Source organism: Galleria mellonella, unplaced genomic scaffold (assembly GCF_026898425.1).
Source record: "Galleria mellonella isolate WM207_F2 unplaced genomic scaffold, CSIRO_AGI_GalMel_v1 utg38, whole genome shotgun sequence".
Taxonomy (NCBI): domain Eukaryota; kingdom Metazoa; phylum Arthropoda; class Insecta; order Lepidoptera; family Pyralidae; genus Galleria; species Galleria mellonella.
In genome coordinates, this window is record NW_026442090.1 from 9307963 (window position 1) to 9330931 (window position 22969).

The 22969-nt window shown below is 29.7% G+C and overlaps 1 protein-coding gene across 1 annotated transcript; it reads left to right on the top strand.

The window, feature by feature from the left end:
- Nucleotides 1-8649: 8649 nt before the first annotated feature.
- On the top strand, nucleotides 8650-22036 carry LOC113522959 (1-acyl-sn-glycerol-3-phosphate acyltransferase beta-like). The gene is made up of 5 exons (XM_031914067.2): nucleotides 8650-8932; nucleotides 14234-14367; nucleotides 14894-15075; nucleotides 15736-15904; nucleotides 17495-22036. The coding sequence occupies exons 1-5, from the start codon at nucleotides 8742-8744 to the stop codon at nucleotides 17665-17667; spliced, it is 849 nt and encodes a 282-aa protein (XP_031769927.2). The 5' UTR covers nucleotides 8650-8741; the 3' UTR covers nucleotides 17668-22036.
- The last annotated feature ends 933 nt before the right edge of the window (nucleotides 22037-22969 follow it).

Below are 22969 nucleotides of genomic sequence, written 5' to 3' on the forward strand. Positions count from 1 at the left end.
GCTCCACTTAATATTTAGTGTTCATTTTATTTCAGTCGGTTCATAAATAAAAAAGTTATATCAATCTAAAAAATCACATATAAAATGCTATAAAATAACCGATCAGTTAAATTGACTGAAACTTTATGAAGGTATTATATATGTAATTATCATTTAAGTATATAATACAATATAAGACTAGATTAATGAAAAGTTCCAGTGGGAACGATATACGAGAACTACATAGTCTAACTAGCGGGCAACGCCACGGGAAACGGCTAGTATTAACAATATGCACATAAACAAAATGAAAACTTAATTACATAAAAGCAATATAAAGAGGTAACAACGGGCGGCCTTATCGCTAAATAGCGATGTCTTCAAGACAAGGCAGGCAAGAAGAGAATAATTAAAATTATGTCTGATCAAGAAGTAACAGAAATATAATAAGTCTAAAAATGAAGAAAAAAGGGCTAGAGATAAATTTAAACGCAGTACAAACAATATAAATAAAAATATACTTATACCATTATTATTATAATGAAATACTTATAATACACTTACATAAGTAGACTCAATACTATGACTGTAATAATATAATGTATTGACACAATCTAAATATTAATAGTCATATTTATATCATACACTGTTATACATTCGTTTCGAATAAACAAAATACTATATTATTATGACTGATACGAAAGTATAAAATAAGTAGGTAAATGAGTTGTAAAGAGGCCAGAAAAATAACAACCCGGGAAATTAAATAAGGCAAACATGGCATGAAATGGCATCAGATACTCGTGCCGTGTAACCAGAACCCGCATGGTAATAGACAAAATTCAAAATGTTCTCTATTTATCAAATAGTTTTTGTGTGGTTCGTGTTTTATCTGAAGTAAAAATTCATACCATGAGGTTAGTAACTATTATTCAAAGAGATGTTACTTTTCAACTGCTGTTTACTACATCGTTTTAAAAATTTGTTGCAGATAGAACGAATTTATGTAATAAACTGTTAAAATGTACAAAGATAGATAGATAGACAAACACTTTATCTAAACCATTTATAACATACATAAATTAACAAATGGGTTCATATAATCAAATTATTTACACTTTTTTTTTTATATAAAACAATGTATATACTTAAAATATAAAATTAAAATCATGTATTTTCTAAGTCCTTGCATTTTACGTTAGGCTAAGGAACTAAATAGGTACATATATAATGCTCACGGTAGACAAACAAACGGTTAAAAATATCCAATATGTGAAACGCATGAACTATATTACATTTTTGGTTTTGGCGTGAGTAGCTCCGCGCGTGACCAAAATTTAGGCGCGAAGTAAAAATATCACGTTATTGCTCCCACTGTCAAAACAACCCCATAAATATTATCCACTCGCTGTTTGCACTAGTTACGACTGTTTTACAGTTTTAGCTTCCGAGCTTGATGAAATCGGACCGTGTTTTGCTCCCGTCCCCTATTCACGTTTGATCGTTTTTTTTTCTACCTAAGTTTCTGGTGAGAGTTTCTACTAAGTTAACGCATTTGTATCCAATATCACTAATGGGATGACGCTGGAACTGAGTCCAACTGGCGTCACGTAACAAAAACTTTTTATTGAGATTCTGTAATGGCCAAAAGGTAAGGTGGTCCGTGATCTGATCACGTAGAAAGCTATCTAGCTGGAACAACCAGATGGAAAAACTATTAATTAAAGAAATATATAGAAATAACAGATACAAATAATACTTAATATTTTAATAGCCCTTATTTTAAATCTGTTAAAAATAAAGTTAATCCTTAGTTATATATAATAATTCCAAGATAATATTATTAGAATTTGAAATTACTATTATTATAAAACTTAATTAACGAAATTCCTAAAACAGTAATAATTGTAATAGTATCTAATAAACATTAGCTCCGTGGAGAAAACTTTTCAAATTGAACTTTGACCGCATAATAAGATCGTTTACGTTGTGCTCGACCTAACTTAGACAAGTTGAAATAAGATTAAGTCCACAGCATCTCTTTCCCTTAGCTTAGTCGGGACTCAAATAGAGTACCTATAGGTAGTGAGATGAGTTTGGAACTATATTTATTTGATAGTAACTTTGTTTCAAGAACATTTTACACATTTTACACCTAATAGTTAGCTGGTAGAGAATGCCATATGGCATTAAGCTCGCCATTTGTACAAAATTTTATTGTGCAATAAAGAATAAATAAATAAGTAAGCAAACATTTCATTCACATTATACCCAATTATAGTACATTACTGCAGCGACCAGCAACTGAGGCATTGATGGACAAACGTGCAAATGTGGGCCGAGGCGTAGCCGAGTCACACATACGTGAGTCCATCAATGCTTAGTTGTGGCCAAGGCTTGTATAGTACTTTTCTTAAACAATGCGCGAAAATCAAAAACACAATTTTACTTTTAAAGTTCCATGACGAATAACGAACAATAATAATTTTTCACGACCCATATTGTTCCTTTGTTTTTTTTTTCAATAAACAGCTTTCTATTTGCAATCCAGTTCGAAATTTAAATCAAACCTTATATAAGTTACCTCCTTGGTAGCCATGTTTCGAAGTGAAAGGTCATTCCATTTTTAAATTACAGGACAGATATGAGTTTACATAGTAATTTTTGTGGTCGCAAAACACGACAGATATTCATACAACTTTTATATATTATTTATTTATACTTTGAATATATTTTTTCTCTACATTCTATCTTTGATGTGTAAGTCTGTAAATATGTTTGGATATGTATACCTTCTTTAATGATAAGCGGCTGAACAGATTTGAATAAAATTTTATATATAGATACATTATATACTAGATTGACCTTTTATTATTGCTTTAATTTACTTGGGAAAAGCCACAAATACGTATTGATAATTACACATTCGCGTCAAAAAAGAATTTACTGATTTAAAGAAGCAACATATCAAATCATGATGAAAATCATTTTACTGTAAGATAATATTGATCTCCTTTTACTATGTAACTGTGTTTTTCTGTAAAATTTGTGGAGAAAATAAATAAAAAAAATAAATAAAAATCTCCTTTTACAATGTACATGAGTTTTTAAATACTCGTCATACAAATTGTACCACAGTTTAATTTATAGCTCTTAACGTCGTTGTTACTGTTTCACTATAAGTCTCGTTATGGCGTTTGCTGATTAATTTGACTGACTACCACTATAGTACTAACTGTAGAATCAACAACAATAGTAAACACTAAATTGTCTTCGTAACAACAAACCAAATCCCGTTTGTAACACACACAAGTGAAATACAACATTTTCTTGCCAAAACATTTTTTCTTTCTAATACATTCTCCTTTCTTCTCAGTACACAATGGATCTACAAAATTTTGTAATTTATATTTATAGATAATATTACTATAATAATTATATTATGGCACAAACAGTGACACAAAGTTAGAAAAACTTTACGAGAAACATAATGATCTTAAGAGATAAACAATTAAATGGAACGATGAACAATATAAAGTGGCACGCCATTAATTAATCAATATTTACAAACTCTTAAACTTGTACTCACGTACACCAACTGTATAAAATATTTCTCTCCCCTTTTCACTCAAATTATAAAAGACATAATCTCTGTAAAGCTGTGGATAAACATATTTAGGACTTGTCCTATTACGGCTCTTCATTCCATCGCACGTAAACAGGAAACAAACAACAATAACGAAAATGGTTCCGCTTAACATAGTATTCAATCTCCTCCGTATTCTATTGCATAAATATACTCGATACGAAATAATTAAATTGCCATTAATGTGAATTATGCCATAAAATTTTCAATATGATTAATTAATTAATTGAAACATGAAATAAAATTAATTGTTTTTACTTGACTATGTAAACATGTAGGTATTTGTATAATGGAAGGACATACTTTAATAAAATGAAACATTTCGGAGAATAAGTATCTACTACGCAAATGTTCATGTGATGATTGCAGTAAGAATACAATGAGCCACCACTTTTTTTCTTTCCCGTAAGGCAATAAAAAACTACTAAATAAAAAAGCACAATACGCTAGTGTAAAAGAAGGGAAAATCGAAATAAAACTCACCCGACTAGTGTAATATTATTAGTCTAGAATCCTCCTCTTATGGTGAGAATCCGATGTCCAACAGTGGGATAATTAATGGGTTATTAAGGTAAAGTTAACGGCTTATATGTATTATTGCGATATAACTTGAAAAAGGTATCGTAACTTAATTTTTCATGTATTAGTATCAATAGATTCTTTGTCGAACTAATTTGGATAATGAACTTGAGACAACTCTGAGTTGGGACTTCAGGTCTTTTTTGTGTTTTCTTGCAAAACAAATATCAACATGATGTCAGTCTAATTGTACAACATTTATTATTACTGTTGTTACACACAAATGGCTTCATTTCTTATTGGTGAGATTTTGTACATAATATATTTTCTTGTCAGTTAGATTGTCAGACTATCTCTCAGCATTCTCATATATCACAAAGGAATTAAAATTATGGCGAAAATCACTTTCAAAATGAGATTGTCTTTTAAGCATTTACGACAATTTTCTCGAATACATATTAAGACGAAATTTTAACACGAAATTAAGAAGAAATTTTAAATGGCTCTAAATTTTATTATTTAAATTACTGTAAAGAAGATATTTCGAAAATAAAATCAGCGCCCAGTCAATATATACTTTATATAAAAGGTCATCATCATCATCATTTCAGCTGTTATCTGGTCACTGCTGAACAGGCTTCCCCCATATAATGCCATAAGGAATAGTCCTGAGCCTCTTGCATCCACTATTTTCCTGTAATGCATTTGATGTCGTCACTCCATCTAATAGAGGGTTACTAGACACTGCGTATATCTGTACGGAGTCATCACTCAAAAATCTTTCTTCCCCATGGGTTATCGGTTCTTCGAGCTTTATGACCAGCCCATTGCCACTTCAGCCTGCTTATCCTTCGGACTATGTGAACCAATTTAGTTCTACGAATATCATTTCGGATTCTATCGCACAAAAAACCCCGAACAGCCCACTGCATATTTCACTAAATAACTTAAAGTTTTTACATACAGACAACATTTCCTACAACAATTATATGATAATAATTGAAAGATTTGGAATATTTCCACGTAATAACTGTAATGAACTCTTTAATTTATCCAATTAAGTTACTTCTAAAACTATAAAATATATACAAAAACTGATAATTATATATGAAAAAAGCACAAAATTACTACGACACTAGTCATTAGTGTTTTTAAGTAACATATAATAGTAGAGCTAGGATTACAAAAAAATGTTTTGACTCTCGTTAGAGGTACATATTTGTTCCAAAATAAGGAATAGGTATTATTTTTCTGATATTGCCTTAGTTTGTTACGGGATGTATGGTTTACTTTACGACTCGAAGAAAGGAACTCGTAAAAGTTTTACGTCTACAGTTTGTGACATCAACCCCATATTAAGATCTGTCGCATCTATACATTATTGGTTAAACTAGAAGGAAATCTCGCGGCCCTACTCGCACTAATCTCATATAAGTATTCGTGCCGTGAATACTTTTAAAAACCCTTTCATCGTGGATGCCTAACTTTATTGTACATATTCTGCTGACCATTTTATTAAAAAAAGTATTTTTGGTTTTTAAAGAATGTCAGATAAAGAAAAGAATAACGTTAAAAGAAACTGCACAAAAATGGTCTGCTTAAGGTTGCCTTTGTTCTAATCCTATTTCTTGTATCGAGCAGCTTGCATGGATTACATTGATGAGTTATTACAAGAAAACTAAAGAGTATAAAAACGTAATGTCATACTTCTCAGTAGTAACAATACTTGACGAGTGCCACAGCCGTCATTATCATCCTGTGATGTTTATGATTCTATTCAAATTTATATTTGGCATTTACTATTTTTGTATTTTTACATAAAAGAAAAAAAAACAGGTATTCGACACGAAAGTACAAGGGCTCAAGTACCAAGACCAGGACAGAAAGATTGTAAGGAATGCGGACTACAAATCCCATTATTAACAATATACCCTGTAAAGTAGCAATGTAACCTTCACGTAATCCTCCCTGGAAACCATCGTGCTGAATTCCAGGTGTACTCATCACGATAGGCTAAGTGACCTTTTCATTCTCATCTATCATCCCTCTCTAATGTCCCACCAGTATGTACCTCTAGTGTAGACGCGATTACCATTCCATTACCATAACATTTACATCCAATCCATAACATCCAAAAAGTCCCTCGACAAATCTAAACTGATTTATAATTACCAGATATCTCTGAAAGAATAATAAAAAAATCTCAATAAGCATAATGAGACAAAATAAACATTGAACTAATCCCATTGATTACGAGTACAAAAAGAACCAGAGGGAGACTTTGTACAAAAGTCGATTGCTTGGGTACCTCTGTCCCATTAGTGTTTCTACCGTGAAGCAGTTGTGTTTGCATAGCTGTGTTTCGGTTTGAAATGTGGGATATAGCGAGAATTTACAGGGTACAGAAGAATAACACCTGAGTCCTCAGGAATGGCAACGCATGGGAGGTATCATGGGCGAAACAGTATACTCTGTTATGTCCATGGTACTGCTCATGTCTATGGGCGACGGTTACCGCTTTCCATCAGGTGGGCCGTCAGCTTGTTTGCCATTCTAAGTTGTATAAAAAAAAAAAAAAAAACTATTAAAATCAATCATAAACATACAATAAAATCTAGCGAATTTTAAACTTCTTCCATTTTGAAATTGCTTATAAACAAAGATCTATCATTACAAATAAACAACGCATAATCCAGTAGTGGTTACGTATTTTAATTACCTCATTTTTCAATCAATACAAACATGTTTTATCATTAGAATTTTGTACAACGAACCGACGTATCTTTCCTGGGTCTAAATGATAAGATAAATGTAGATAACACCATTATCAGCTGATGCGAATAAAGTTATAAACTGATTCAGAATTACTAAGTACAGGTCAAATAAATAGCAGACCACAATGGTGTGCACAAGTTAATGAAATGGTTCCATATCTAAATATAAACTGTGTGAGACTTTTTAAAGGTTACGTGTAGATTGTAATATTTACTATGACGCTGTATATATATATACATATATATATATATATATATATATATATATATATATATATATATATATATATATATATATATATATATATATATATTATTTGTGTGTGATGCGTTTACATCACTTCAGACCGGCTGTTACCTAAGTACCTAAACACCCAAGTGACAAAACCTTTTTTGTAGTACCAAGACAAGTTTTATAGGAAATAAGTATTTAAAAAGTCTTATGAAAGACTGAAAAACATTTTACCTCTATACGAAGCCGGGACAGGCAGCTAGTAATTATGTAATGTTATAATCATGTAATTAAAATTATATAGTCTGCTATTAAAATTATATCAAACCATTAATGGTTCAGACCGGCTGTTCATCCTAAGTCCACCTAAAAACACGTTCCAAGTGACAAAACCTTTTTTTCTATACCTTTCACCAAGTTTTATCAAGAGAACGGTGTTTTAAAATGTTGAAACTCTTTATTTCTTGAAAGACTAAAAAACATTTTACCTTTCTATTTAAAATTGGGACACACAAATTAATTATCTGTCAAATGTTATAATCATGTAATTAAAATTATATAATCTGCTAAAAAATCTCGTACTTCGTTTTTTTTTTTTCACAAAAGAACCATTGGCAAACAAGCATACGGCCCACCTGATTATATCAGACTGGAACGCCTCAATACCAGAGGTATAGCGCACGCTTGCCGACCCTGACTCATCTTTGGTAGTCTTTGATTACTCGCAGGAATCATTTCCATCTCAGTTCATTTATAAATTATGAGGGTGTTGCCGATGGCGAGCCGACGATGATTCGTTAGGCATCATGAAAGTTCGGTAAATCTGTTGTATAAGCGGTAGAACACGCAGAGTGAGGCAAAATCTCCCTAAGACTTCTATATCTTTCACATGGGATATCGTATATATATATTTACCTTCTCAGTCGAGAACGGTGCTCCCGCCCATAAGTGTTTTCAAAAATGTTGATTAAACTCTTTATTTCTTAGCAAAAGACTAATTTTAAAACTTTTCCTTTCTAATTTAAAATTGAAAAATTTACATACAAATTTTCATCTAAATCAAATTAACTAGCGGCTTCACTCATCTTTGGTATTTGATTACTCGGCCCTATCTTCATCTCCTATTTCCCCGCTTTAGGGATCCTTTAAAAGCTAATCAAAATTACACACATATATATATATATATATATATATATATATATATATATATATATATATATATATATATATATATATATATATATATATATATATATATATATAAAAAGTCTCCTCATTAATGTAAATAATTAAAATAAACCGACCACGTATAGTATATTCATCGACATTAAAAAGTTATTTAATTAACAACTTTTATAATTAACTCATGTATTTATACAAATGTAGTAAATGATCGGTGATTAATTGATTCGTAATGATATTGACGATAACAGTATTCTGTACACGAGGATAAGGTTTAGATCAAACATATAGAGAATCCTAATCTGATAAAACTTGTTAGTGAAACATTATTGAACCAGTGTGACCGTACGTGTTTGGTGAATAGATTGTGTTTATATTATATTGTAGCAATAATAAGTAAATATAAAAAATGTGGGACAACGTACTTATGTTAATTGTTGTGGGTGTTTTCTCGTTTCTGTGTTGGAAAATAACTCAAAATGAACCAAATACGATTAAGTTTTATTCAAAGTTTTTATTATACTATTTGCACGGCTCTCTAGTAGGTTTTTTTGTTTGGCCTGTCTTTTTATTCAATATGAAAGATACAAAAAATGCAAGGTGAGTATCTAAAAATTTTTCTCCTGTCCACTTTTCTACTATCTAATTATTATAAACACAAACAATGCACACATTGCCAGCAAACAAAATATCTTTTTATGTATCTGTATAGTAAGTACATTGTGATTTGCAACACAATTTTAAGAGATTTATTTATTTTATTTATTCTTTACTACACAATAAAACTTTGTACAAGTGACGAGCGTAATGCCATATGGCATTCTCTACCAGCCAACCATTAAGTAAAAACAGAAAGCGTATGCAGGGCAGATGTGATGAAAAATATGTAACATAATTATAGCAACATGTTGAAATAATTCTACATAATACATAAGAAATACACATATAACACATAAATACTACTTATAATATATATAGTTAATATAATATATATAAACTATGGTAAATATTATAAGATATAGTAACTACTGAGTAACCTGTAACTAGAGCTGGTTTTGTTGACTCAACAAGTATATTTAAAAAGTCTTCTTTTAAAAATATGCTTATTGGGTGCTCTGCGTTGGTCTACAGGGATTTTATTCCAGAGCCTAGTGACGGTAAAAAATTTGGACATAAATACAGAATGGTGTGATGAGGTTACGAGAAGGAGATTGTGAGGTGATCGAAAATTACGGGAATGGGAGTCTTTAAAGAACTAAAATCTATCTTTCAAACAAGTGGGAGAGGAAGGATCATTGATAATAGAGAACAGTGTGCAAAGGATACGTAAATCTTTGCGGTTACGAATTGTCAACCATTTGAGTTGTGAGCAGAAATTGGAAACGTGGTCATACTTATGCAGCCCACAGATAAAACGAATACAGTTGTTAAGCAAGCGATCAAGCTTGTTCAACTGTTCTTGCGAGAGGTTAGTAAGACACACGTCGGCATAGTCAAAATTTGGAAGTATTAGGGATTAGACAAGGAATAATTTAGTAGACGGAGGGAGAAAAAATTTAAAACGATAAAGAGCACGTAGAATGCTAGTAATCATACGACACATTTCAGCCACTTGAAAATACCATTTAGATGATGGGTCGATTAACAGACCCAAGTCTTTGACTTTGGAGCAGAATGGAATAGCGTTGTTCTCAAAACGGAGAGATAAATGGGACACATTTATTTTAGGTAATAATTTAGAGCTGACAATAATAATTGCCTGACATTTAATCGGGTTTACTGAAATGCCAAAACGATAAGACTATCACGAAATACTGTCTAGATCTGTATTTAATTTATCCACAGCTTAACAGATATTAATCGGATCAGCCTGAGCATAAAGCTGTAAATCGTCTGCGTAAAGGTGGTAAAAGCATTTAAGATGAGAAATAATCAAATTAATAAATAAAGAAAACAGTGGAGGGAAAATAATACTGCCTTGCAGAACACTAGTTCCCAATTCATACCAGTCAGAAAAATTCTGCTCAGAACGTGTGGTCTGTTGGCGTCCGCAAAGATATGAAGAGAACCCGTTCAGTACTGATGGAGAAAAATTAAAACGGGATAGTAACGATAACAATAAATCGTGGTCGACACAGTTAAAGGCATTGGAGAAGTCAATTGGAACCAAAATAGTAAGGCGTGTGTTCTCCATACCATCACGAAGGTCTTCCGTTACTTTTAATAAAGCTGTGGTAGTGCTGTGTCCTGGACGAAAACCAGACTGAAAAGGGCAAAGAAAATTACAATTTAAGATATAAGTGGATAATTGATTATGAGTTATATTTTCGAGAACTTTTGAAAGAAATAGCAATATAGAGATAGGTCTAAAATGACTGGGAAGAGTAGAATTAGCGATTTTAGCAAGGAGAATAACAAATGCTTTTAGCCACAGTTTTGTAAAACAGTCAGTTGATAAAGAAAAATTGACGATGTGCGTAAGAACTGCGAGAATAATATCTAGTAAGAGAAGGACCATCGTTCTACTCACATCGTCATATCCTGTAGCATTTATTATGACAGAGCTACAAACAAAAGATTGTCTCTCGTTCGACTTAAAATTTAACAGTTGAATACAGAACATACAGAAAAATTGTGTACGAGAAAGATATTTCGGTATTTGGACATATATTTTAAAAATAAGTTACACAAATTGAATTGATATTCAATAGTATGAGTTCCTCGTATTTCCTATTTTTGTTTTTCCTAACTAAAGCAAATAAAACGACAGGTTAGGGCCATTATTATTTATTATTATTAAAATTAAAAGTAATTTTTTTTTTATTTCTATAAAAAAATTCAATCTTCATATTTATATAAAAAAAGTTTACTTTTAATAAAAAATAGTCTCAGATTCTATTAGTGTCTATCTCAACATTCTTAATGAATGTAAGAAAGTTAGATAATTTCTAATAAGGTGAAAATAATATTTATTAACTCACCTTAAAGGGTCACGCCATTTGATAGGTGTAATCATGTAAACAGATAAAATGTACACAAGGCAAATATGATTGTTGACCTTAAACCCGAATTTTATAATTAGATACATACTCTGTTATCACGCCTGTTTATTCAAATTATATTGATTTTAGTCTATATCAACAGCTATACCAATACTAATTATTAATAAACTTGATTATAAATAATTGTAGTGTTATTTTTTTATTCAAAAATACTTAATACTTTTTTTTTTCTTTTTTACTTACACAGTAATTTACGTAGACTACTTAATACTGTACAGTTTCAATAGTATTTGTCGTTATAAGTCTAAATGGTAAGTTAATATAAAAATTAAATAAATAAGAAATCATTTGTTAAACGTTACAGCAACAGTATAAATATGAAGAAAGGAAATGAGTGCAATCTAACCTAGTCCGATGAAACAAATAATAATTCATGAACTTGTTAAGTGTTAACAAGAATTTTGCTACCAATAACAAAACATGTATCACAAGTATTCATAAAGAATAAAACAGAATAGTTCATAATTTTCCTTTTATACGTAATTGTTGAAGTAAATATTTTACGACAACCCATGACTTATTTTAATATTTCAAATCAAAAAATATAATATTGAAAAACAATTATTTAATTACTGTTACGTATTAATTTTATAATGTTAAACTTATCGTATTATATTTATCTTATTTGTACTATATCTTATCTTGCTAATTTATACGTTTATATCATTGATTCGCCACATTTAGCACAAATAAATTAATCACTTGTTATTTCGAGAATAATATTTGTAAAAAAGACTAATACTTATAATGCCCATATTAAATGTGATCTTAAATACATTTCAATAAAGACAAACAAATAAATAAAGACATTTCAATTATCGCATTCAGTTATTTCTAACCTGCATAAGATAGTATTACTATTATTATTACAGCATCTTATATCTTAATAGCTTAATAATAACAATTATCGTAAAAGAAATTTCATATGATCAAACTTTTTCCTTCGAAAAGGTGATATATTTTTATCAGGTGATGTAATTGTTAAAATCAAGGTACTTAACACACGTATTATGTATTATGCATATACATTACATTTAGACAAAATAATCTTAGAACATTTCGCATTATCTAATATCTCTTCATCATTTCTTAAGTTTCCATTTGCAAATTATAGTACAAATACTTTGATGTCACTATGTAAAAATTAAGTATGTAAACTCAACAAATTCGCCTCTACCACATTATCATACCTTGACTTTGATCTTATGATAGATAGATTTCTTATCGTTCATATGTTATTACTAATAAAACAGACAGTACTTGAAAGAACTTATCCTTAATATTATAAATGTAACAATTTGTAACTGAAGATATTTGGATGTTTGTTACGCTTAGATAAGTAAATTTTAATGGAATCTGGTCCACATGCAAATCTTTACTTTTATCATACTTTATACTTTTATTCTTATTATATATATATATATATATATATATATATATATATATATGGCGTGAATTTACTGGGTACAGAGGAATAACACCTGAGTCCTCAGGATTGTCGACGCATGGGGAGTATCATGGGCGAAACAGTATACTCTGTTATGTCCATGGTACTGCTCATGTCTATAGGCGACGGTTACCACTTTCCATCAGGTGGGCCGTCAGCTTGTTTGCCATTCTAAGTTGTATAAAAAAAAATATTTATAATCATCTACCTTATCTGTGAGTATAAAAATGAATAATCCATCCAACATGGATATTGGATCAGTCCCTTTAACTTATAAAAAGCTTTTACAACTTGCAGCTCAAAGCTATATATATAATATTCTAAACATTTTTATATCTAAATATTATTAAAACATAAAAATATCATTCTTTAGAAAACTGAAAAATATCGATTTCATATACGTATATATGTTACATACATATCTACGTCTAAATATTTAATCCATCATTACAATGACAGTATCAATAATGTAGATACGTAATTGTGTCCTCGATTTGTAGTAATCATTCTTTTCTCAATCGCCTAATATTTATTTTCTAATAACATTCTTTTTAATTTATATTCAACATTTACATTTAAAATAAGTAGTTTAATATTTAACTACAAATAAAAATTTGCATTATGTACTTTTTTTGTTATAATTTTTTGAACATCATTATCATCATCCTACCCTTATCCCAATTAATATTTGGGGTCGGCGTAATATGTTTTTCTCTTTCATTTTTCTCTATTCGCAGTCATTTTCGCATTCACTCCCAATAATTTTTTGAACATGTCGAGCTAAATTAAATTCTCTACAATAAAATCTCTAGTTAAATATATTAATATTGTATTTGATTAACTAGCGAAAGCTTCTTAAAGTATCCAATTAATTTATATAGAATAAATCCGCTTATATACTAGCTACCATATATACTATATACCTTTAAAATTAGTGTCGTTATGAAATTTTAGAAGGCATTTTTTTAGTATGTACCAGATATTTGTTATATGGTTCTTCGTAACTCAAGGTCTCCTAGCCTGCGTACCAGATGTTTGGTATGAATGTGTCCACCACTAGATTCGTTTTATCTAATCACGATAGAAACTATCCTGTCTCTCCAATTGGAGCAAACAATATAATACATTTACAAAAGTTCATTAAAATCGATTGAACGATTATGATAATCACCGTAAACGAATATCGTGACATGTGATTTTTATATATTAAAATTCTAATAATATAAATATGAAAATAAGTTTTTTTACCTTTTGGCACTATGAGAGCTCAAGTAATCGTTATTATAAACTTTTATTTTTTTTATGCTTATCACGCGAACGTAGTCGCCGATACAGATAGTAAACGACAAAATATGTAAAGTATTAATAATAATACGAATAAATTCTTTCCAGAATAGGTGCTGGACTGATAAAGCCAGTAACAAAAATTATTGGAATAAAATGGACTTTTCGAAATGACAAAGTAATAAGAGAAGACAGAGGAGCGGTTATAGTGTCTAATCACCAATCGTCACTTGATGTTTTAGGTAATTTGACATCTGGTGGTCTACCATGAAATGAAATTCCGAATTTTCGGGCTCAATTTCGTGTTTTCGTTCGTACCGATATCGACCCAGTAAATGGAAACTAACATTTCGTTTATCATAAATCCTATCCTAATAATGCAGAGGAATAATATTTTAACATTTTTTATAATTTTAAACAGCATATATTATGTAATTTTAACATCAAATTTCTGTTTCGTTCGTGCCCGAAATTTCGGAAAATATTTCATGGTAGGCCCTTTTATAAATGAATTAAATGGATAGTGTTAAATAAATCAATGACTTGATCTTGTGGTAAATAGAAGCTACAAAGTCTGTTACGTATTTCAATTCATGTTCCGTGGAAAAATGTCTTACATTTTAGAAATATTGAAGGTAAATTTTATCACATAAATCTATCTTACTTCCAAGTAATGATACAAGTAAAGTTGTTTGGATTTTTCGAAATACACTCATGCTTGAATGCTTTTAAAACAGTAATATTTTACCTAATAAATATTATTTTCAGGAATGTTTCAGTTATGGCATATAGCTAAAAATATGACAGCTATAGCAAAAAAGGAAATATTTTACGTATGGCCATTTGGACTGGCTGCCTACTTAGCTGGAGTTGTATTTATTGATAGATCGAAGGCTAAAAATGCGTACGACACTCTAAAAGTTACCTCAGATGTAATGGTTAAACAGAAGGTAATAATTAATACTATTCATAATGATTCAATCTCGAGGTGAATTATTCCACAATATATGGCAACATCGTTATTACGATTTTAAGTCACATTTATATGGAAAAAAAAAACAATACTTAGCTTTAGTTTTTTCTTAAAAACAGTGATCTTGATAATCTTTGTACTAAATACAATACAAAATTGTTCTTTCGAAGTATCGTTTAGAAAAAGTTAATAGATCTTTTATGAGAATGGGTATTAAATGTTATAAGATACCAACGGTTATTTTAGATTTACTTTTTATTAATTTTAAAACTTATGAAACAAAGCCTAAGATTAATTGATTACTTAACGTGCTTGCTATTAATAGAACATGCACAGGCTTCAAGTGTGCAAGGACCATATTATCTTAGAAATAGTACATTTGGATAAATACATATAATGTTAAAGATTTAAAAAGAGTACAACAGCTAATACGTAAAAAATGACAATTTAAAAGAGTCTATACACAAGTGTATTTAAAAAAAGGTTATTACTATTCTATTCTGGAACACATAGTAGGCTAATATTATCCGTAATATTTTCTTTTATGAATACTAATACTACTTTGATTGATTGCAGTAAATAATAATGTCTGTAACATTAAAAATGTAATTAATAGTTCTGAAAATGTTTCTTTTAGACCAAAATTTGGCTATTCCCGGAAGGAACACGAAATAAAGATTATTCAAACATGCTGCCTTTTAAAAAAGGAGCATTCACCATGGCCGTGGCGGCCCAAGTCCCAATAATACCTGCAGTATTCTCGCCTTACTATTTTATTAATCGAAAGAAACATATATTCAACAAAGGTATGTGTGATAGATGTAATTATTTTATTCATATCAGATATATCAATCATCGTAATAATTACTTCATATCCATACTATTGCTTTTTCTCCATCGTTAGATATATATTTAGGTAAATCTTTTTCACAGAATTTATTTTTCTTGAAGTCACTGCACCTTCTTTTGTTTAATTTGATACATGCAAAAAATTTACATATTTAGTCTCATTGGATACAAACAATACTTTAACAATTATTGATATACCCATAAAGTTTTTACTTACAAATGTATTATCATGATTCAAATTATATTATGGTCTGCATCCTCCAAAACTCAAAGCAAATTTCCTCAAAGATTCAGATATACATACTTATTTCTTTCATACATTACTTGCAAATTGACTGACTAGACCAACAATATGCAATCTATTTTGATGTTACCTAACCTCTGCAAATGCAGAAAATTAACAAAAATATCTACTTTAATATTTTTAAATATACTTGCCTGACCCTTAGATATAGGGTCGTTGTAGTAACAGTGGATCAAGTGGATACACTGAATAGACTCAGTATTAGATAAAAAAAGGAAAGCAACAGTTGTGTTTCTTTCACACTAGATTCACGTTCATACTTAACACTCTTCATGCTTGCCAGTGCCCCGCTCGGAAGCGTAGTACAGTACAAAAGTAAATTTGTCTTTTACGACTAATAAAAAAGAAAAATCCGTAAATTTTGTTGTTTTCTTCTTCCATAGTTATCAATTTTATCTAATAAGTTATATTTTCTACGTAAAAAGCAGTTATTAAGGTCACATTTGACAGTACATTAGGAATAGTCATCACTGTGAGTTTCTGTTATTGCGTCATAAAATTAAAATGGTATGGGGGTGCACAATGAATCGTTTCCAAAGTTGGTTCAGTAAATTGATCCACTGTCAACCTACTAAGATGTTTATGAAACACCGTTATGTAGGAAAATAGATAATCGTACCGAAAGACATAAAAAAATCTTTTCGAGATAAAGATTTTTAGTTATCTGGCTATAAAATCATTTTATCAACAAATGCCTTTTTTATATTATAATAACGAAGGTTATGATGTTAAACGTAATGTAAAACACAATTTTTATTAAAGTCATTAAAAATATTGACACACTTATCTTTTATATTGAAATACCATTTTAATCAACTGTGTCCTCAGGATTCATTTTTTATGTATCCTCTAGGGAAATAGTGGGCCAATATCCATATTTTTTAAATTTATATATTTCAAAAACCATCAGATATATTTAAATATATTTTTGACCACAATGATGCTAAGTAGCCTGCCTTTCTTTCAGTAAGTTTAACATACACAGCTTGAATTATCGAGCTGTATAACTATGAAAAAGTGGCTCACTGTTACCACAACGATCCTATTATTGTTGTATTTAGAAGTAAATATATACACATGGCATGTCGTCCCAGCATAGAATGTGCCAACCAATAAAATGCAGCCAACTTTTCTATTGCCTATTTTCAGCAGTAAAAATTAAAAATTTTACATTTATCCCATATTTATCCAATGTTTCTGTAGAAAATATTTCAATAATAAACTCATCAAATTTAAATTACAGGACATGTTATAATACAATTCCTGGATCCAGAGCCAACGACAGGTCTAACCGAGGATGACATACCAGCTCTCATTGAAAGAGTTCGCACAAAAATGATAGCAGCATATAGGGACCTCGAAAAGGAAGTACTTAACGATTTGCCAGCTGACTATCCTTACACTACAAAAGGATAAGGATATGATTTATATCAAAATGCCGAAAAGATTTATGATGGAATATAAATACCAATGGCTCTTACTAGAGAGTATAAACTATATATTTTAAAGCATCGATATTTTAAATGTATATATATTTTTACTAGGTTCAATGCTCTCCACGAAAATCGAAATATGACGAAACCCCTAGCCTAATATGTAAATCATTGTACATGTATAAATTTGAAACAATACCTATAGTTTTCGAATTTTCCATATGAAAACATGAAATCACAATAGTGTCTGTAGTTTATTATGCTAAGATTAATTTGACTATTCATTAAGTTTTTCTATAATGGTTGCCAATAATTTAATATTATAGTAGAAATGCTATTCTAACCTGTTTTGTAAATGATTTTATAATTAAGATGTTATTTTTCATTTTATAATTATAAATGCAAGATCAAATAAATATATTTTTTAAGGAGACTAACTCATAATGAAGTAGTAGATACTTTTACTTATGCTGTGATAATAGGTAGGAGTCTACGGCTCACTTAGTTATTGCCAGATTTTTTAAAACAAAACTACAATATATATTCCTCATGGACATAAATGACAATAATTATAACGTGTGTGGTCTTTCTGTTAGAGCGCAAACTTAACATCACTAAAGAATATAGTTTTTATAATATACGAAACATAAAATCTTTATCTGTATACTAATGGGCGTAAACAAAATTATTATATTTGTATTATAAAAAATATAACATTATATTTTTATAAGTTACATGTTATATTTATGCTATTTAAGTCAGTCGGTCTATGGAAATCTATGGCGAAAGCTTATGTTCAGCAGTAGACAGATAATGGCTGAGATAATGATAGTTTATAATATTTATAATCAAATTATATGCTCACAATTTAGATGAAAATAATTGCAGTAAAATAAACTACTTAATTATTAACAGAAGTAGTATTTTATAATGTGCGAACGAAAACACGTTTTAAAAATATCCTAAGTTTAGGATTCCAGAACAGTAGCTTTAAAACTAGTTTCAAGTCTCATAAATAATGTAAGCGAAGTTCGTGCAGTTACTATTATAAAAGCTTTAAATTGTTTTTTGTGTATATGAAGGTGCCAAATAAGCGTATGGTCTATCTGATGGAATCTAAACGGTAACTACAACTAATAGATGAATACAATACCTAGGGCTACATTCACACATTATTGACTTTTGTAATACAAAAATTCAGACCATATTTTTTATATTCTTAATCAATATTACAATATTATAATATTGTATATATTTTTAAGGTTTAAAAGAAATGTACAAAATCATTATGTAAATTTGTACAAAAGTTTTACCAGCTTTCATTTGATTGTACCTGTTACTAAACATATAAATTGTTTAAGTAATACTAAGTTTATTTTTTGATAATTATATACCAGTTTTGTAAAAACTTATTTATCTATTATGATGTTTTTTTTCTATCTATTTTTCAATTGTGTTCCAACGAACGAATAACTAATTATTCAAAATCATTGTCAATAGGACAGGTTCTTAAATTAATTATAAATATTGTCAAAATACCTATCACTTACTAACTGGTATACTAATGAAATATTTATGTAAATTTTATAACCAAATAAGTATAAATTTCACAAGATGAAATAATAGTATATTTGTACTACAGATATTTAGAATGGATGTTATTGTGATTGGGAATAAATTTATTTATTTCTTAATAAATAAAAATCGGTATGAGTATCTGTTACAAAATTAGTATAATATTTAATTAAAAAATGTACCCTCCGACCGCGGCGACAGCTTGATTAGACGAGATGGAAACTAGCGTTTTTTAGCAAAATAAAGTATTGCAAAATATTTTAACCACGGCTTAACATAGGTCTGAACTAGCACGGTTCAATTAACTATCTGTAAATATCGACTGCCTAAAATATATTGAGGTCATCTACTCCATCTTCAGAGGTGGTTTTTCTATGTACATTGCATTCATCTATATGGGACTATACTATCTACCTACAAACTAAAATCTTCCTTCCCATCAGTTATCGATTGCTCAAACTCATTTGGCCGGCTCGTTGTCAAATAACAGAATATCTCTTTAATCTATAATTAATAAAAGGTTATGGGTATAGAAATTGAAATTTTGTAATGATCGATAATTACTATAAATACTCCTTTTTTATTAAATACAAGTAACTACAATTTTATATACAAAAAAAAATCAAATTACAAAAAAAAAAAAATAATATTGTAAATAAAATAATAAAAAAGCTCAATTAGACTTATGATTGAGACCCATTATAACGAAAGTGGTCAGTCAAATACTATGTGACACCCACACATAATTTTAGTTAAACAATTTTTCTTAAAATGTTTTACTTTATTTATTCTGCAAGTTTATTCATAATCACAATTGAGATTTTTCATCAAAAAAACAATTATCAAGGTAAATCAAGTTTTAAATCACAACGACCAACATGAAGCAACGATCCTGGTAATATTATACTACCACCACATTGTTACAGTCTTTGTCGTTTTTCATCACTGAAATAACTTGAGTCTACAAAGTTTTGATTGAAAGTTTGATAAATAATAGAGATAGCTGGAATATAGTAATACTAAAAAATGTGGGCATCAACTGAATAAAACACATTCAAAGTCTCTCATGTTTACAGAGCAATCTGTCTTTTAAAGTTATTTGAAAAAATATTAACTAAAATTTCTAATTTATCTTTAGGATTAAGGTATTCAGTACTGAGCCCCCGAATTAGCGCTGATTAATTTCTTATAACATATAAAGTTATAAAAAATAAACAAGAATTAGTTTGAAATCAAATAATTAGCGTATAATTAGTCTATGTGATGATCTATTAAGATATTACTGTATATTCTGTTATGGAATCAGACTTGCGCGTGCTCGTACCGTCTAAATATTTCCACGCTTATTTGAAGAACTTCGGCGTAGATAAATACTTGGCAAGAAGCTGTGGTCGTTTTATCTGGATAATTATGTACTAAAAGAATATCCTTCTGGCAGCACATTTTAGTTTCAAATATAGGGGTTCAATTCCTGACTACGACGATGACATATAGTGACCATCAAAGATGATTGAAAAAAGATCAAAGTGCTCCGTATCAAAGAATCTGTTATAACCTACTTATTACTTCCACGGTTTCAGGTTCTTGATATCTTCGCCAGTTATTTAACCCTACTATTAATACCTGATAAGAAGGTGTTAAATTCAGTTATATTTTTGGGTGCATGGATATTGATATTTTTGCTAATTTGGAACCGATTTTATAACTTCCATTTTTATAATTAAAATTGCTTACTCCCATATCAGTCCCATACAAACTTTTAGTATAAAATTCTACTCTTTATATTATCTATTTTCCGAACAGATCCCATAATTTTGCCAAAAATGGAGTCGGGTTGTTTATTCATCTGAAGTTAAATAGCTAATAACAATATTATCTACCTATCTACTAAATAATTATTCTCTATCGATTTATAGAGGTTGTATTTCTCAACATTGAAACAGTAAAGGCATTCCTTAGTACTTCGCATTAAAAACGATAATGAGAACCGTTTCGTGAGAATGCATGGAATTTCCACTTCACGAGAAGAAAAATGAATTCTGCCTTTGAATAATTCATCAAATTATTCATAGTATATTTTCTATTCATTACATTACCTTCTATATTTGACATAGTCTGATTTTCGTTTAAGAGTTATTTCTTCGCGATATCTACTGAGCAAAATCATAATTCTAGTATCAAATAAAACAATATAGAACATTTGCTTCAAAAACATCGGTCAAAACTTACAAATTTTAGCCTCCTACACTAGAATCAAGATTCTTCAAACTATATTAACACGAAACGTCCTTTTTTTAATGTAGTACAGAAGACTTAAAAATTTTCATCTTATGTGTCTTTGCGACATATGTTCAATTTCACTGGTTAAATGAATGTTCTACTAATCTAAATAAATCCTTAAGAATTCTCTTAGAATAAAGACCAGAGAGAGACTTTGTACAAAAGTCGAATGCTTGGGTACCTCTGTCCCATTCGTGATTCAACCGTGAAGCAGCTGTTTGCATGGCTGTGTTTCGATTTGAAGGGTAGGATATGGCGTGAATTTACTGGGTACAGAGGAATAACACCTGAGTCCTCAGGAATGGCAACGCATGGGGGTATCATGGGCGAAACAGTATACTCTGTTATGTCCATGGTACTGCTCATGTCTATAGGCGACGGTTACCACTTTTCATCAGGTGGGCCGTCAGCTTGTTTGCCATTCTAAGTTGTAAAAAAAAAAGTATCGGTTTTACCTGTATATAATGTAGAGCTTTGCTAGCCATACTCTTCCTACCTACATAAGTGTCTATATATACTACATGCATTACCTACCAAATAAACAAAAACAGAACAATGCAATGCTACAATAAAACGTAAAGTACTAATGTATTCTAAAAGTCCTCCACAATATGCTTCGAAAGAGAGGCATTTATGTTCTAAATCCCTTTATTCCTTTCAATTCATCTACCTCCAAAATTACCTTTTTAATTATAAATACAGCCGCTCATAAATACATAACCGTGAACTCGTTATTTCAATTGTTTGCAATGACTTTGTTGTAGATCTCTTTTGTAAATAATTCAAATAGGTATCTGCATGTTGTTGTAAAAAATACCTTTTATGTTCAAAATGTTATTTACGAGCAGAATTTGAACCTGCATACCGAATATTTAATATTATCACGCAAAATCTTATAATATTAAACCCGCCCTCTTATTCCTTATAACAAGAAACATACGTGAACAATTCGCGAACGATTGCTAAAAAATTGTATTATACTAAAAAATACACTTTTTTAATCATACAATGGGTTAAATCCACTTTTCTATGATAAACAGCGCCATTTTCACTTTAATACCAAAACATGGAATTAATTCATAACAGTAATTTTAGATTCCAAATTGTTCTGCAGAGGAAGAACAAACAAAATGTTAACCAAATGTCTAAAATAAAATTTGGCAATGATTTGTTGGTTGCACTATTCTATAAAAATGACTAAATTCTAAATCATATATTCTTCAATTGTCTTGTTATCATCATGATAACAAGATAACAAAGACATTAACTACAAGATGCTATATCTAGGACAATACACTTTTCCTCTCTTCTACCTAGCCTGCAAAAATACTATTAAGAAATATTAAAAAATATATTGCTTTTCTCTTTGCCTATAGTTTTCAAAATGATAAATTCAAAATAATTAAATTGTATTTCACAAAAAACAGACT